The sequence below is a fragment of the Onychostruthus taczanowskii genome, unplaced genomic scaffold (genome assembly GCF_017590055.1).
Source record: "Onychostruthus taczanowskii isolate IOZ18803 unplaced genomic scaffold, ASM1759005v1 scaffold50, whole genome shotgun sequence".
Lineage (NCBI taxonomy): Eukaryota > Metazoa > Chordata > Aves > Passeriformes > Passeridae > Onychostruthus > Onychostruthus taczanowskii.
In genome coordinates, this window is record NW_024502569.1 from 3,930,669 (window position 1) to 3,948,554 (window position 17,886).

The 17,886-nt window shown below is 37.4% G+C and overlaps 1 protein-coding gene across 1 annotated transcript in view; it reads right to left on the bottom strand.

Annotated features, from left to right (window-relative positions):
- Positions 1-429: 429 nt before the first annotated feature.
- Positions 430-17,886, bottom strand: part of WASF3 (WASP family member 3) — a 63,444-nt gene continuing 45,987 nt past the window's right edge. The window contains exons 4-10 of the mRNA XM_041416059.1: positions 15,181-15,315; positions 11,682-11,835; positions 11,137-11,254; positions 6,467-6,642; positions 3,580-3,843; positions 1,606-1,961; positions 430-883 (exon numbers count right to left, since the gene is read on the bottom strand). Coding sequence (XP_041271993.1) covers positions 726-883; positions 1,606-1,961; positions 3,580-3,843; positions 6,467-6,642; positions 11,137-11,254; positions 11,682-11,835; positions 15,181-15,315 — 1,361 coding nt within the window. The 3' untranslated portion in view covers positions 430-725. The remainder of the gene's footprint in view (positions 884-1,605; positions 1,962-3,579; positions 3,844-6,466; positions 6,643-11,136; positions 11,255-11,681; positions 11,836-15,180; positions 15,316-17,886) is intronic.

A 17,886-nucleotide genomic window follows, 5' to 3' on the forward strand; every position in this document is an offset into this window, starting at 1 on the left:
ACTCTTCCCAACAAACAGCCAGCAATTTAGAGCTGGTACCGTTACAGACATATCTGTTTGCTCACCAAATGTTCTTTTTGGATCATGTGGGGTCATTCTTCAAAGTATACATTTCATCATCTGCTACATTTTTAAGATAAAAAGGAAGATAGTATAAAATCAATTCTGTATGCATAAAAACTTAAGCCCAAAAGTGGTTAAAAATAGACTAAGGTGGGCATAATTAGTACCTAATAAAAAAGCTAGAAGTCACATTTATGAAACTCAACACTTCACTCAGCCATACAGGTAGCTGCCCTCAAAGATTAACAACCAGACCAATTCACAAGTATCTAAGTTGCTTACATAATTAAAAGAGTAAGATGTAAAGTCAAAAAAATATATTTTATCCCTTCAATAACAGGAAAGTAAAATAAAATGCTGGTTCTGTAACAGTGCAACAACTGCATCATATTTTGCACGCAGCACAAGAGTTGCTACATTTAGTGGCACTTAAGTATTATGCAGTAAATACTGAAAGTAAGACAAGTTTCTGATCTGCATAAGCATAATCACATCATTATTACCAGAGTTGCTAAGCTACAGCATTCTGAATAATACCAATTCAATTTTAGTACTTCCTTCACTAGCCTTAACACATGCCAACATCCTGCTTTACATCTTGCTAACAAAGCAATCACTGAAGCCAAGTATTTAATGTAGTTGCCAGCAGGCTTGGACCACGTTCAATCTGACCAGTCGTTCTCATCGAACTCGGAGTCGTCGTCGGAATCGCTGTACTCCACGGCAATGCGCCTCGACAGGATGGTGGCCACGTCATTGCCAACGGGCTCGCGCTTCGCCTCCTGCTCACGCTGCTCCTGCACCTTTTTCAGCTGAATTCCTGCAGAGACAATTACTCTCAGACAAAGCTTTCCAGACAAGAGATTTTATATTTGACACTGTTATTGGTTTGTTGTATCCTTACAAAATACTCAGGAAGACGGAGGGGGAAAAAGAAAGCAAGCATTGAGAGAAGAGAGCCTCCTTGAGTAAGGAAGAGGGAAAGACAAAAATGACAGATTGGAAATAATTCTCAGAGACTGAATACTTTTGGACTTCTAAAACTGTCAACAATATGCTGAAGCTAAATATTCCAAGACTGCAGAGGTCATTTTGATCTGAAGATGAAAGTTTTCAAAACTGTATTTGGAAATACTGTTAGACCTACAGCTCCATATTGTAAGCAAGGTCAGGAAAAGCTCTGGTTAAGAGTAAGTCACTGGTTAAAAAATCAGTGGGCTGAAGCCTGGTGTTGGGTAATTCAGTTCTTCTGAACAGAAGCAAAAATCCATGTACATGTACTGGCACTCTACATAATGAACACAAGTGATGTGTTCATTAGATTATGTCCACACAAACACTAGAACATGCTTGACAAAGCTGTGCAGCTTTAGGTGCTAGAAAATGATCCAATCTCATGGCTGACAAGCGTCAGAATAGGTGTGTGGTACCTGTGGCTAATGAAATCTTCCCAGCTGGGAAAAGAAGCCATAAACTCATTTCAGTGGAAAACACTGTGCTCTCACTGAAAAAAGGAATACCTAAAACTCAGTGTGTACTTACCCATCCTGATGGCAGCCAGCAGATCGCTCCGTGCATCGCTCATCGGTGCCTGCTTCGCCTCCGACACCGGAGGAGCGTGCATGGGGGAGGAAGAGAGGGATGCACCTGCAGCAGGAGGGCCTGGAGGGGGAGGAGGTGGGCCAGGAGGAGGAGGAGCAGTGACAACAAGCCCACCAGAAGGAGGAGGATGAGTAGCTGCATATGTAGAGCCAGTCACCAGTCCGGAATGGGAAGGTGGCACAGGAAGCTGAAGGGGACTAACAAATGCAGTTTGTGCTGAAGGAATCATAGGAGGGGGAGGAGGAGGGGGAGGACCTGTAGGATTGTAGTAATCCACCATCTGAGCTGGGAGCATCCTATATAAAACAGAACAAAAACATTTAATGCATTCAAAGTTAGAACTTACAAAATTATCGCCCCTTAAACTGCACTCATCCAACCGCAGGTAAAACAAAAATCAAAAGCCATTTAAACTAGTGACTTAAATATGCAAGTGATTATACACGTAAGAATAGTCAAATATTGCTGATATATTGAGATTTAAGACAAATATTGAAGTTAAAAGCAATGTCCTTTCAGCATGCTACAAAGTGAGCTTCTTTATCTTAATTCTCCTGCCCAGTTAAGTATGAAGCCTCATTTCTTATTAAACATCTACTCTGTGGGACTGTTAAGCACAAAGTCTTTGAAGAAGAAGGGACCAAGAAAACTGCAGACTATATCCTTCAATTCCATAGAAGGTCAAGAGGTAATAGAGGACACAGACATGGAGAACAGTGCAGAGTATGAAAGGAAATATTTACCCAAAGGTAAATGTATCTCATGTGCTTCTTCGGTCAAATTTAATGAGTTTAAATACCATTTAATTAAACTGATACATTTGATTGGCTCTTTAAATAGGAGGCACAGGGAAGAGCTCATTTCTTTGTTAAAATGTCATTGAAAGAAATCTTAATCAGAAAAGAAAAAAAAGAAAAGATAATTGATAAGCGTTATGAAGTAGGTAAAGAACTAGATACAGGAGACAGGAGCTGAAGCAAAGTGACTGAAGACACTGAGTGGCACATGCCAGTGTATGACAACTGCAAGACCCCGACAACAGTCATGGACCTGAGGACTAAGCACCGGGATGTCTTACACACTGTAAACAACAGAGAAAGGGCAGGCTGGAGCAGTCCCTCCTAATTGAGTCATCTGCAGCACGATAGCCATGAATCAGGCAAAGGCTATCCCAGGATCAAGCAAGGATGACAAACCTTGACTTGAATAGCAAAAAACAACACAGGCAAGAATGACTACAACTTTCCTGGGGTTACAGCTTGAAAGTTTAAGCTATTTACACAAAAGAACAGACACAGACTTATTAGAAAACAGATGTTTTCTTGCAACAGGAGAACCAGAACCCTGGAGCAAGCCCTCCTTCAGAATGCATTCAGGCAAAATATCTACACAGGCATCTCATAAATCTCTGTCTTGAATTAAGAAGCAGCATTCCTCCTGTGGCAGTACGGAATTTGTGTCTGAGGAGACCCCTTCCAATTCTGTCACAAGCTTCTCTAAAAATGCCTTTCAGGGATTTCAGGGATGCAACAAAGACTGCCAGATTAATCACAATCAACAATGCTCCTTCTGCACATTTCCTGAAGTTTAAAATATCCTGTAACTACTTCCTACTTTAAAGGAAAATTATCCCTTCTTCGATATTGTATTAGGCACCCTTAATATTTTACAATCATACTGACTTCACCAATACATGTTTCATTTAATACAAACTTGGTTATTTCTGCTTTCACTATTTCTTCACTTAAATTCAGTTCATACACAGAAACTAAACCAATTTTCTTCTGTCCTCCCCAAGGAGGTAACTAACGTATTTGGGGTCTCTTTCTTTGATGCATTACACGTTACAACGGTTATGAAAAACATACATTCCTCTGCTTTTGCCAAGAATCTACTAGAATAAATCAGACTTACCCATATTCTGCTGGTACCACAGGTACTGAGCTGTGCTGGCCATCTGAAGGCTGGGGTGGAGGTGGAGGTGGTTGCTGAGGTCTGTTTAAAGTGGCGTGTCGTACAGTGGTGGAGGGTGGTCTGTATTCATGCTCGTGGCTTTGGGATGCTGCCATGTACTGTGGACTATCTCCTGCTCCATAGGAAGGCATTGCTATCTGCTGATGGAGGGAATGATTCGGAGTAGCAGGATAAGAATAATCTGTAACATCGGATGCGTGGGACCTAAAATTAAAGTAAATTGATGCAGAAGAACAGATTATGTGAGTGTAACAGGACATTATCTAAATAACTGACAAAACAAGCGAAAAAGAATATAATCAGTATTATCTTTCTTGCAAGAGGATTCCCCGATTTATCAAGTAAACTTATGAAGTTTTCTCTTTTAAGTCCACAGAAAGCACAAGAATTTTAGTAGCCATAATGAAGCTTATGGTTTTTGTCAATGATTTTGACAGTCCACTGTTTGAAATAGCAATACTTACCAGCCTGCCTCAAGTTAACAGTGGCAGCAGAAAAAGAAAAGCAATACTACAAGCACTTGCAATTATGCAGAAGAACATATTTTACCAATGCACAGAAAAACAATTTTGAAAGTTAGAAAATGCTTTTTATTTTGTTCGCACAATTAATTTTGTTGGAAAGGCTTAAAGAAACTGGGAAATGTAAGTATTAGTTGAGCAGAGAGTTCATAAAGATACAAAGTCTAGGATGTTCTGTCAAATAAGCCCAAGAGAGGGAGCAAAAGGATCTTTTCATCCCATTACTGTGAAGACTTGTTTTAGTAATGAACAATGGTGCAGCCTGGCTTTTAGTGAACACAGGGAACTGATGCACTTATCGGTGAGACTGGAAGCAAGGTAAGCAACAAAAAGCCAGGGCTTTGAGCAAAACAAAATAACAAACCCTTTGGGCATTTTGTCCTCTTTCATGCTTCCTGCCTGTTCCATTTTCTTTGCGTCACTCATGAACTCAATGCCCATTTTCCTTCTCTCCCACTCTTCTTTTCTTGTTCTTACTTTTCTCACATTAATTTGCTGGTTTCTGTTTGGATTCAGCTTGTGTTTCTCTCTCTAAAGTACAATAAGTATAACAAATACATTGTAAATTGCCACAGTCCAAACATGGGGATGTCAACATTTAATGCTTAAGTCTTACAATTAGTAAACTAGAAGATATACGACCAATTTTTTTTTTTTTCTTTTTTTTTTTTTTTTTACTTTAGCAGTAGAAAAAAATGACAGTAAAACCAAATGCACTTCTTTGGAACCTGACTTACAGAACACTGCTCATGCAGTAGCTGGCAGCATGAAAATGTCTCTCAAACCATTACATATTTCTCTATATGTGTGGATTTTTTATAGCTTAAGACTACTCCAAGGTGAAAAAATAGAAAGCCCTCTCTCCACCCCACTACCATTCTCAGAATTAACACTTCATGGATGTAAAACAGATTTCAGGATTCAATCTCAAATGTTTGATTCACTGAAATGTAAAATACTCCATAATTTATAAAATATAAAAGGCATAATATAAGTACAAGGTATCTGTCACACAAACAACATCAAAACCCAACAGACGCATCCTACAATTTCTGCTTAAAAAATTCCCACAGACTGCAAATACCACATATCTGCAAACAGCCAAATACATGTTGACATTGCTGGAAGATAAAAACAAATCATTTCAATATGATAATTTAAACTCGGGAATCTGGAGGCAAAGTGTTAAACCTGAAAAAAAGACTCAAAAAGTGTGAAACAGAACTCCTGATGAAAAAATCCACAGCTTTTGCTAGATCAACCTATGTAAAGCTTAGTCAGTCTGCAGTGTTTCATTAAGACTAACAGGAGACAAAGTTTTGCATTAGAAACTGTAAATAAAACTAAACAAACAACAGTTTTTAGACAGTGAGGGAGTCTGAATACATTACTGAAAGACCAATAGCAATATCAAATACTGTGTTTCAATTACAAGTTCATTACTTTTCACAAAGACCACAACACTGCAAAGTTCTGAGCAGATTTTTATCTTTTAATCTCCACTGTACAGTGGACTAAAGGCATCATTCCACACTCTTGCTGCGGTAGCTGCCTCCTCAACTTAGCCATTCAACAATTTAAACACTTTTTCCAGTGGACCCTATTTATTTCTATGCTTACCACTAGTACTTAATCACAACACACAGAGAAAATAAGTGGGAAAATCCTCTGGTGAGACCAGCTTAGTGCAAAAACTAAGACTTGCACATCAGGTAGCTCCCAATGAGCTCAAAGGGAATCTCAGTCAATGAAGACAAATGCTGCTGCGTTATCTCCAAGCAGAGATTTTTGTTATTTCAAGCAGTAGCATCTCATCTGATTTTGTAGCTTGGTTTTCAGACTAATATAACATCAAAAAGCTGAACTCTTCTTCCACTGAAGTATTCCTTACAGGCAAAAGTATTCTCGACTGAGTAGATCACAGAAAAATATTTATTAAGCTACCAGCAGGGCACCAAACAACAAACTAGACACTAAGGAAGAGCTACTGACATTATCTAGTAGAGGCTCAAATGCTTTGTAATTACAGCTACTGAAGATGAAACACAAAGCATGCAGCAAACACTTTTTTCCCTGCAATACATAACATTAAGAGGACAAAATGCTCATGTGAAGCTGAGGAAGAAAAAAAAATCATTACAGAATTTGTTATGTCGTTTACACTTCAAAATAAATTTGAAAAGAATGTTTTATACATGCATTGTATGTTTTGTCTAACTATTCCCATCCTGTAAAAACACCTAATTCTACTCAGTATTGCTGAACATACAACTGTGGTATAACAAACAGCTTTGCTGTAAACAGACCTAGTATCTGGGGACAGTGATCCCTCGGAAGATGCTCCATGGTACACACTTTGAGACAACCTGTTGTCAGGTCTAAGCTCTTTGTCATATGCCATCATATTCCACTCCTGGCGTCTGTTCCTGGCTTTTCTAACCTTTTTCACCTCACGGGTGGTGCCATCTATACGCTTTTGCTCCTAATGTCCAAACAAAAGAAATAAAGCATGCAAAGAGAGAGAAAAAAGGAAAGGAAAAAAGCTGGTTAAAATGCAGTTAGAGTGCATGAATATAAGACCAGATTTACAGATGAAGCCAAGTCTTCGTAAAATTTCTCTGCACTAAAGAGTATGCCTTTACGCTATGAACCTCATTAGTAGCAAGACTTTTGATTTGCCTTTGCTCTGTAAGGATGCATGTGCTACTGTGATGCCAATCTCCTGGTTTTCCTAATACAGAAATGGGACCAATTTCAAAAGCCAGAAAGTTAAACTTCTTTTGACATCATGTCTTTTATTTAGACCACAATGAAGCACTTTTAATTTTCATCTCCTGAAAATCAAACTTCTGAGAATGTTAAATAAACTCAGGGCTATTCTGGTTATTCATTATGGTCACAATCAACAGAGTCAGGGGAAGTATGGAGAAATTTGACACACTTTCCTATTCCATAGTCTATGTGAAATTATTTTTGTTTGTCTTAACTTCCTCTCTCTTCTTAGATTTAATTAACTACTGAAATTCCTCCTAGTTTCTCCTCATCATTGATATAAAAATGAATTACACTAATTCTGTCTGCAGTGAGTAGGCAATACTCAGGCCAGCAGAATATTACAGCTTGATAGGTGCATGACAAACTTGGCTGCTTTTACCCTTCAATATAACATCAGGCTCAACCAACATCAGTGTTTATCATTGCTATTTATCTCTACCTCACTGATAGCAAGATCTCCTCATATTGGACCTAATGCTTTTACACATTGGAAATGTTGTACTCACCTACTTCTGACTACTCAGTATGAATATAAAACTCCTACTGGTGGTTCTACAGAAAAAAATGAACAAGATTGCTCAATTCAGACTGAGAAGGGTCTGCTACTCCTTTTTACAGTGTTCATGAGAGCATAGGGGTTTTTTTCAATCAGCTCTGGATCCTACGCCTTTGATCTATTAGTAGGTTGGTGTTAGGCTTTTGGCTGCTAGAAAAATAGTTTCTCAGGAAAGAATTATATTGGTATTCTGAGAATGCAGTCAGTGAATTGTATTAAGAGAAAAGCTTGGTCAAATTCTGGTAGGCAAGCCTTTTACTGGGGAATCTAGACCCATGAAATAAGGGATACCAGTTGGAAAGCCAGCTCAAGAAAAAGTTAATCACAGATGAACACAGGTTTTTTTACTCTAACTGTCAAAGAGCACTGAGTAAATAATTGTGAAATAATGTGTTTGGCATTACATAACTAACAAAAAACTAACAAATGGCTTCCTTGTCCTTGTTTTGGATCTCTTGCTCGTTCATGCATATTTGCATGAGGGACCTGCTGACCCTCCTAACATTTAGAATGTCAGAAAAGACTTCTTGAAGTTCAACACCCAAATGTTATTACAACTCTTGCTCATTTCTACAGTAAACAAATTTTGGTCTGATTTATGTTTAATAACAATGATCATCTTGGTTTTTAATCAGTTCTCCCAAAATATTTTTCCTCCACAAACTTTTTAGAATCACACCCTTTTTATTTCTGATAACCACTTTTTTCACATCAAATTCTGCCAACAGAGGATTTGGAGCAGAAAGGACACAAGATTTAGTCATGCTTTATTTTAAATATATATAGTTTTGCTAATTGCCATGGCTGAATATATGCTTGTTAAAAGATTTTCATCTGTCTTTTTCAATTATTTGCTGCAAATATTTTGGGTTTCTTTTAATTTTTGACTTTTATCCTGATTGCTAAGTCATGTTATATTTCAGAAGAAAGCTCAAGTAAGCATTTTCACTGAAAACACTTCATTTTGTCTTCTTTCAGAACAACAATTTGTCATCTGGGGATCACAACTATCTATTTCTTGCAAGATTGTAAATAAAAGAAATATTCACCTTTTGACCAATATATGATGCTACTGGGAAGACAATAATTTTGATACAACTCCTGTACAGTCATGGATGTTTACATGACTGCTTACAGTTGTTGCTTATTATTTAGAAGTTTAGTTTTAAAGAGATCAGCTTTTTTTATGAAAAAAGTATATAAAAAGTTTTAAAAAGTTTAAAAAATGTTTATACATGTGGATGCATAAACAATGAAAAATAAGCACAAAGCTTAGCTGGTTTTAATTGGATCAGATTTCAGCTGGACAGGTTGTTCCAGATCAGCATCTGTAAGCAGCCTAATGAATGCACTTGAATCCTTTTTACTCAAGCAGTACTAAACCCTACTGGTACCAATATTTTGATTAAATATTATATCAGTACATCTCTAAAACATTAAATGTCTCCAGATCAGTGGGGCAGCCCTATTACTAGCAGCTGACAAAGCTACATGTACCTCCAAGAGTAGTTTTAGGTTGTTCTAGTAGCAGTTTCATTCCCTTGACAATGGTGACAGCTCTAGCTTTACAACCCAGGGCAAAGAGACAGAGTTCTAGGGGAGCTGAAGCCTTTCTAGATAATTACAGCTGGAAATATTTCTCAGAAAATTAAAGTAATATTAAGAGGAGTTACCATTTTTAAACTAACTGAAATGGAAGCTGTGGCAGACAAGTGGGTGCTGTAGATTAGGCCAGAAAACAAGTCATTCATGTTGGCAGGAAATTATTTCAGCGAACACAAAACATATTAGAGCCTTCAAACAGTGATGCGTTAATTGTAAGTTTGATATTTGCATCAAGAATTAGCAAACAATATTTCAAGCACCTTAATAAAGAATTAAGAGCTAGTAATAAAAAGCAGCTTCAGCAAGTATTTGCAATACTTTCAAAAAACTGGAAGCATGACACTGGAGTATCTTCCTGACCACAAATTTATATAAGCCTATCAAAACACAAGTCATCAAGAATGATTTCTGAAATACAAGCCTTCCAATTTAGAAATTTTTACTTGCTAGAATAGCTAGTTATTCTCAGATAAAAAGCCAGCACAATAAAGAGCAAATCAGAACAGCTTATCCTTTGTTTATCACAACTGCCCTACCTACAGTCATTCAATTTAGAATACTACTGGTAAATACCAAGTCAAAACTACACTGAACTCTCAGACACTGATCTACAGAAAGTAAAAAAAATAGACTACACTAGATTTTAAACTTAGAGGATTAAAATTACTTTTTTCTTCAGAAAAAGACTGCCTGAAAGAGTCAAATCAGAGGATCCCTGTCAGATATTTTCAATTAAACTGTATACAGAAACAAAAAGCATGATATTTGAGGCAAGAAAATTAAACAGCTCATAAACCTCCCGCTGCAACAGCTCAAGCACTTAGGGCAAATTATCAAAATAATACTGGAAAACTGATTCTCTGGTGCAGGGACTACTCTCAGATTTCACCAAGCACATAAAAAATTGAGGTTAAAAACTAGCTGCATTTGGTCAGCTGAGTAAGATGGCATTTGGATATCTAGCTTGTACTTTGTTGAACTATACACATTTATTTCACCTGCACAGTTTCTCAACAACTATCAAGTTTTGTGCTTCTGTAGAGCACAAATTGAGTAAAGAATTCTCATTTAATAGATTGAAAATTTAAATTCAGCTATCATATTGTTAATAAATGCTCTGGATTCATTTCTGGTTACTGCTACCACAAGGACAAGAATAAAAGAAAAAGGACATTTGGTTCAGCAACTTGTGGAACAAAGTGCCTGGGACACATTCCACCCAAACCATCTTGCTCTCCAAAGGACACAGGACATGAAATGTTTGAAAACCATCTTCTGGAAAGCTAAACCTCAGATTTCTTCCCATCACAAAGTGAAGTTTATCCATGCAGACTCAAGTCTATGCTGCTTTTTTCTTAGTTGGACTTGGCATATATTTAATCAAATCAAATAGTACTTCAGCTAGAATTTCTCAAGGGGTATTTCTGTGATGTATGGCTATAATACTACATGACTGGAATTGAGCATATTTGCATTTGTAGACTGTAATAAGACAATTAAAATCTACAAAAAAATATACCATGGATAGAAATAAGCAGGATGTGTTGCCTAAGTTAAAGTCTAAAAGTAACTTATATATATAAGTAGTTTTGTAGAAATCGTTCTATAGGAATAAAGAAATGCTCAAGTGATTTTAAAAATTCTTATAAAGGCATCTGTATTTTTTCCTTTTAAATCAGAATGGAAAAAATGGAACACTGGAATGGAAAAAACTCTAATTCCAACTCCTTTCCTCTCTCCATTACAATGTCTTTTTCTGGAGCATAAGAGGGCCATTTCTCTGGGTACCAATAAACAGATACTGGCAAAGGAGTCAAAACAGCATCTTGGAAGATAACCACAGCACTCCTAAAATTCAATTTGCTGCTTCTTAAAATAGACAGGGCAAGCTATAAAAATGGAATGTACTGAATCTACAGCCACACAAGAGGAACAATCTTTCCATGCACACAAACTAAGTATGACCTGGAAATTTTTACGCTTGGACGACTGCACATAAAATTGTAATGTACAAATGTGTTATTATGTTTCTGCTTTTACCTTTTGTCTCCTCTTTTCTTTTCGCTTATCTTCAGTATCTTGTAACATTTTTTCTTTCCAAAGATCAAAAAAATAGGAAGGATCAGTATAGAACTTCAATCCATCTTTCTTATCATCCCTGGAAAAGCAGCAGAAGAAAAGCTAAAAATACATGAACTAGTATCTTTTAAATCCAGAAAACGTACCTTTGATGATCATCTGAGCCTCAAGCTGATCAATAACAACCCTTACTAACTGAAGGTCCACAAACAAATACCACCACTGTCTGTAGCAACAGCAAAAACACATCCTTTATTCATAAATCCTACACATTTACCTTGCACTTAAAAATTCTTATTCTTACAAATAGAATACACTGAAAATGCTGTGCTACACCATTCTTAAAAAAGAAATAAATTGTTTAGTTAGCAGATTGAGTTTTATCAATCTTGAAAAATCAAATCTCAATAATCAATATAGCTTTTCCCTCCGTTATAATTATTAGGAAATACAATTAGGAAATAAAGGGTAAAGTACAAGAAGGTAAACAATCAATATTTCCTTACCTATAAGGTGAAAGAATATTCAGAGGTGGTGGTTTGTCACTTTGATTATAAATATCAGCCACGGGGTTCGGAATGCTGTTCTTTGAAACTACCTGCTGGTCTTGAACTGTTGAGCTCTTGAATGCTTTTTTCATGTTGATGTCCTGTAAGGATACTAGTAGAAACAGAAATACATTTACCATATGTCTGAAAGGAGTGAAAGTGGATACACAACATCCTTTTTTCACTAATTATTTGAAATATTTTCAGCAAGTTAGCACAAAGACAGGTTTTTCCTTAGTGGATAATCCTGATATTTAAGTGCAAAGGCATGCAAGAATTACCATAATGAAACAAATTTAAGTTTCACTTGGTCCAGAACCTCACTTAAAATAATGGGACCACTGACTGTATCTTGGAAGATGATGCAAGAATGCTGTTGAATGCAGATGTCCAACCATTTCCCATTTTTATAAGGTTTATCCTGGAGTTTTAACAGCAGAAACACTGGCTTCAAGACTGAAACACAAGGCCTGGTATTCCTCTGGCACAGTGTGTTTTATAATTGCACATGCTACCTATACACATATTCCAGCCCATTCTAAGTATAATTAAATTACAGCTGCAACAACCTCCTGAGAGACAGAGAGACAGAGTTCCTCTTATTTCACTCTCTTTCAACTCCTATGTCTTTCCATATAACTAAATACTCCTTGCTCTTAAGTTCTTATCAAATCTTTACAGAGAGAAATACTTGCACTCTCGTACTTTCAATTTATATTTTCACATACACAGCTCTGGGGAAAATGACACCAGCCTTTTCATTCTTTCTTTTCAAATGAAAGGTTGAAGTTGGTTTTAATTGTTCCTGTCACTTTTATCAAGGCTTTCTTTCACTCTTAATACAAGTTTTCATGAAATGCAGCAAATATTGTTAAAGAAGATCCAGTTAAAGGCCAATCACAATTTAAAAGCGGCAGTAAGCGTTTGATGTCGTCTTTCACCCCTAAGCACACTGAAATACAGCTTTTAGACTGCAGTTGAAGAGGATGTTGAAGTCTTCACTGGGTTGTCTACAATGACACTGACCACCCCTGGATTCAATCCAAGTGTTTTATAAGAGTGTAAACTGTAGGACTTGTGCAAACAAAATGCACCAGCTTAGTCTCCTTTTATTCCCATTGGCATTTCATCTAATACTTCTTCCCATACATCCAATTTATTGAGTCTCAAGGACAAACTGTGAGAAATTTCACAAGGTAAATGAACAGTAACAGCCAAAAATGTAGTATACTGATGACCTGAAAAAAGACAAAGGGATGAAATTTTACACTGTTATTGTCTGTCATAGTGGACACCAAATCCCACTCAGACTTCTCTGCCCAAATATTTTTGTTATCTGTGCTGAGGTCTTGCTTCTCATTCCAAGAATTAATTAGTTTCTTCTGTAACTTCTACAACAGCAAAAAATTAAAACTAGAATATTTAATGTCTAATACTCATTCCCCTATTCACATCATCTGAAGTATCAAAACATCTGGAGTATCATTTCTGGAAGTACTTTCCATTTAAATCTGCCTGTAAGTAGAAGGTATTTCAAACAGATTTTTTAGATGTATATATCTGAATTGTTTCATTCTTGTTTGATGGAAGACACTCAAAAGAACACAAAAAATTCTGGAGATATTTTGAATGAGTTATTTCTATAGTTTTGAAAACTTAACCTCATTTATTTTAAAATACACTGTATTAGTTATAGCTAAGAATATAAGAAATCACTGATGCAATCAAATCTGAAGGGCTTTTTAAAACAACCTTGCAATTGACATTTTGCTTAAATGCCGAAGCTATCCAGAAACATTCTATTTCTGACAGTACAATAAATTATGATAAAGACTTCAACTTCCACAGTGAAACAGCTAATAAAACTTGCTACTGACACTAAGGTGACAGCAGTTTGTATATACAGCTTATTAATATGAAGCATGATTAGTAATGCAAGAGTAACAACTGCTGTCAATTTAAAATAAACACTGATTAAATTCTCAGTCCACACACAAGTTTCCCCTTCCAAAATATTGCTTTTAATTATTCTCCAAACTCTGAAAACTAGCTGGGTGGTACTGCATAACACTAATGAGACATTAATGAGGCATTAAAAAAAAAAAGGGGGGGGAGAAAAAAAACCCAGCAAAACCAAGATGAGAACTGCCATTTCCAAAAGTACAGTATATTAATATCATCTAGTTTGCTCATAGTACCAACACGATATGCCTCAAAAACCTAGCTGAATAGTGATCCCATAAGAGGTTAGTTTATGTTCCCATATAGCTCTTGTCTCCTAAGACAGCAAAATGCAGGTGCTTGTACCAAAAAATCAGAGTGGTTTGGTTTGGAGGGGATCTTAAAGATTTTCTCATTCCAATCCCCCTACAATGGACAAGGACACATTTCACTTAATCAGGTCTCTTTGGAGACAGGGCATCTACAGATTCTGTGGGCAACTGTGATAGTCTAACAGTTAGTATGTTCCACAACCATAAAATGACAACATGTAATAATTTCCAGACAGTGAGCAGCTAAAAAAGGAAGGCTAAATATTACACCATTATACTATTAAATATCAACACTAAAATTTAATGTTGGCACTAATAATTTGCACTATAAATATATAAACTACAAAAATCTGAATGGCACATGAAATATATAAGCCATATAAATAGCACTATTAAATATATCACAAGCAGTATTAACTACTACTAAGTCAATATTACACTACTGTACTGATATAAAAAGCTTTGACATTTTATTAAATGTCAGGAATCATCTAAACAGGAAGTACAGGCATTGGCTGGCTCAGACAGGTAGCATGGAGGCCAAGATGTACGCTAACAGCTTTGAAAGCTAGACAGAGAAATGCTTTATCTACCCAAATAAGTGCTTTCAAACAATACAATGATGTTACTTAAATCCTTTGTTTTTACTGTGTATTTATGAAATGAACCACCAAGCTCATAAGTGGGAAATATTTTTAAAGGAAATACAGTTTCTAGTGAGTAGAACCCCCTAAAGAATTTCACCTAGCTGATCCAAACACAGTGCCTTGTTTAGATACAGAGTTACATGATCTCTGATGACCACAGAACAGACTAATGTACTAATGCAGTTTGCGATTACCCTACTCTGAAACTGATAGGGACACCCAGTCCAAACTTTTTCCACTATTCTGACTTACTCCCAGTAAGGTCTATATTTATTCATTTATGATTTACTACACTCACAAACTCAATGTTTTCCTCATGAAAAAGGCAGCTTAATGACTCTGTTACTACAGGGCTTCTTGACTCAAGAATACTTTCACTTGCTCTGCTAAAGTGATTACTCCCAGCTTGCCTTACTGAGACAACAAGATGAAATATTGTTACAGTATTACTTTGAAAACACAGAGGTTATTGTGCAATTAAATGCTGTGCTCTTGTCAACATCACTTCTGGCTCAATGCTTTCATGCAATTACCTACCCTCTTCCACTGTTGAATCCAGCTGGGTGACTTTGACAGCAAGGCGATCAATTCTGTCTTGGAGGGAATTTGCTCTGATGTAGAAGCTGTTGGCCTCATTAAACAATTCACCAAATATGTCTTCAGCATGTTTGCCTGTGTAAGAAATAGACAAGGAAATCCCTCTGCTAGTGGCTTACAAAACACAAGACAAATGGCTTCAGTATCATGAAATATAATAAAACACAGTAGCTGTAGGATTAGAACAGCACAGTTTGTCATTCAGCAAAATTTGAGGCATAAGATTTGTACAAAAAAGTCAAAATATACCATAAATTCTGCCTGAAGTCTATTCTTCTGGACATCCTGGTTAGCAGTCTTCTTAAAAACACAGGGAGACTTACAAATTCTAATCCTTATGTAGCTGAGCTAGTGCCAGCTGACAGACAACTGAGCATTAAAACCTGTCTCTGTGATGAAAAGGCCTGAAGTTACTGCAGTCAATAAAAGCTTCTGAAGTAGATTTTGAAATTAAAATCTTGCAATCCACAGTAGCACAGGCCAACATCAAAATTAAAACACCATTAAACAGATAAAAACAGCAGCCCACTTACCTCTACAAATGCCAACTGCAAATGCTGCTGTCCCTGGAATCATTTGAGAGAGGGTCAGAGGCCACTGAGCACATTTACCCATGGCCACACTGGACTTGGTGCACAACCTTTTCAGCCTCCCTTTCACCTGCTGTATGTTCTCAATCACTGTGACAGGGGACAATGCAGTCCAGATCACCAAATCACTGAATCAATTAGGTTGGAAAAGACCTCTGAGATCACTGAGTCCAACCTATGTTCAAACACTATCACATCAACTAGACCATGGCACCAAGTGCAACATCCAGTCTTTCCTTAAACACCTCCAAGGGATGGTGACTCCATAATCTCCTGGGCAGCCCATTCCAATTTCTAATCACACTTTCTGAGAAGAAATTCTTCCTCACATCCAACCTAAACTTCTCCTGAAGCAGCTTAAGACTTTGTCCTTTCATCCTATCACTTGTCACCTGGGAAAAGAGGCCAACCCCCACCTGCCTACACCCTCCTTTCAGACACTTGTAGAGAACAAGAAGGACTCTTTTTCTCCAGGCACAACACCCCCAGCTCCCTCAGCTGCTCCTCAGACTTGTGCTCCAGACCCTTAACCAGCTCTGTTGTCCTCTGAATCCATTCCTGCACCTCAATGTCATTCCTGAACTGAGGGGCCCAGAACTGGACACTAAGTGTGTACACACTGTACTCTAAGTGTGGCCTCACCAGTGCTTGGTACAGATTTGCAGCTTCAGGCCCTTCCCTGAAAGTGCTACAGTGGACAGAAGGTGCCACATGATAAACCAAATCCCTCCCTGATGCACAGAACATTGTTCTTGGCCATTCTTCTCCCAGTCCTCCCACAGGACTAGGCATACTCATCTTTGACTCTCTTCGTGCCCCACTCCACCACTTTCATCCAGTCCAGATCAGTGGCTCCAGATCCCCAATTTAATAGTTCACCCGTCCCAGAACTTCCCTACAAATTTCAGATTTCACCCAAACTCATTGCTCCCACTCACTGAACTGATGGTCCCTCCTACCCAGATACTGATATTTCATTTAAGATGTCTCCCTCTACTATTTCAGCAGCCCAACCCACTCAAGAAATCCTTGTAGAAAGAAAAGTCCTGCCTCCTGCATTTAACCATGCTTTTTAAACAAAAACAAATTTTAAAACCCTACTTCTGAATTAAGCTCATCTTGTTGTGACCTGTATCAAGAGTTGTATCAAGAGTCTGAAGAGCAGAAATGGAAGGGGATGGGGTGGGGGGTGAGTAAAACTTTCCAATTAGTTGAAAGAATATGGACTATGCCTAAAGGACAGGGACTTTCGAAGCAGCCATTATTGATATTTTAAGTCGGTCCAATAAGCAACCTTAATACTTGACAGAGAAAAGTAAAAATACAATGAAAATTTCAGTTAAGATCCCATTCTGTGAACATCTGGAGATAATAACTCATTGTAAAAAAATGGCCACACTGAGGAAATCAACAGGACAATCTGGCCTTTTCTTGGTCACTTACCTGGGAGGGGAGAGGAAACAACTAGACTAAAACGTTATCTGAAAACACTGTGAATCAATCACAAGAAAAAAAAGTGATGGCCTTTGAATGAAGAACTTTACCAGTAATAGTTTTCATTACTACGTGTAAGATCAGCCAATAACTAACCCAAAATGTTAAGATATGTCAGTGTATGCAAGCTCTGCTTAATATATATATGTGGAAGATGGATAAGAAAGGTATGCTATCTACCTGCGCCTAATCTCCTGCCCCTCCAAAACAGAAGTCACACACAGCCATAGAAGAGCTGAAGTTCAAAATCATCTGGTCCAATTCCAGGCTCAAAGCACAATGAGACAGGACTCTGAGCAGCTGGGTTTTGAACATTTTCAAGGATCGAGGCTCCACAACTCCTCTGGGCTACCCGTGCCAGTGAACTGCCTTCACACTAGAAGTGTTCTCTAAGTGTTCCCAGCAGCTAGTTGAAATTTACTTATAATCCCCACTTGATTTAGTTGCTTCAAATGAAGATGTTATTCCAGGCTATGGAAAAAATAAGCTTTTCAATTCTTCAGCTAAATACAGCAGTTATTACATTCTTCAGCCACCAGTATTCAGAGCTCAATCAATTTTA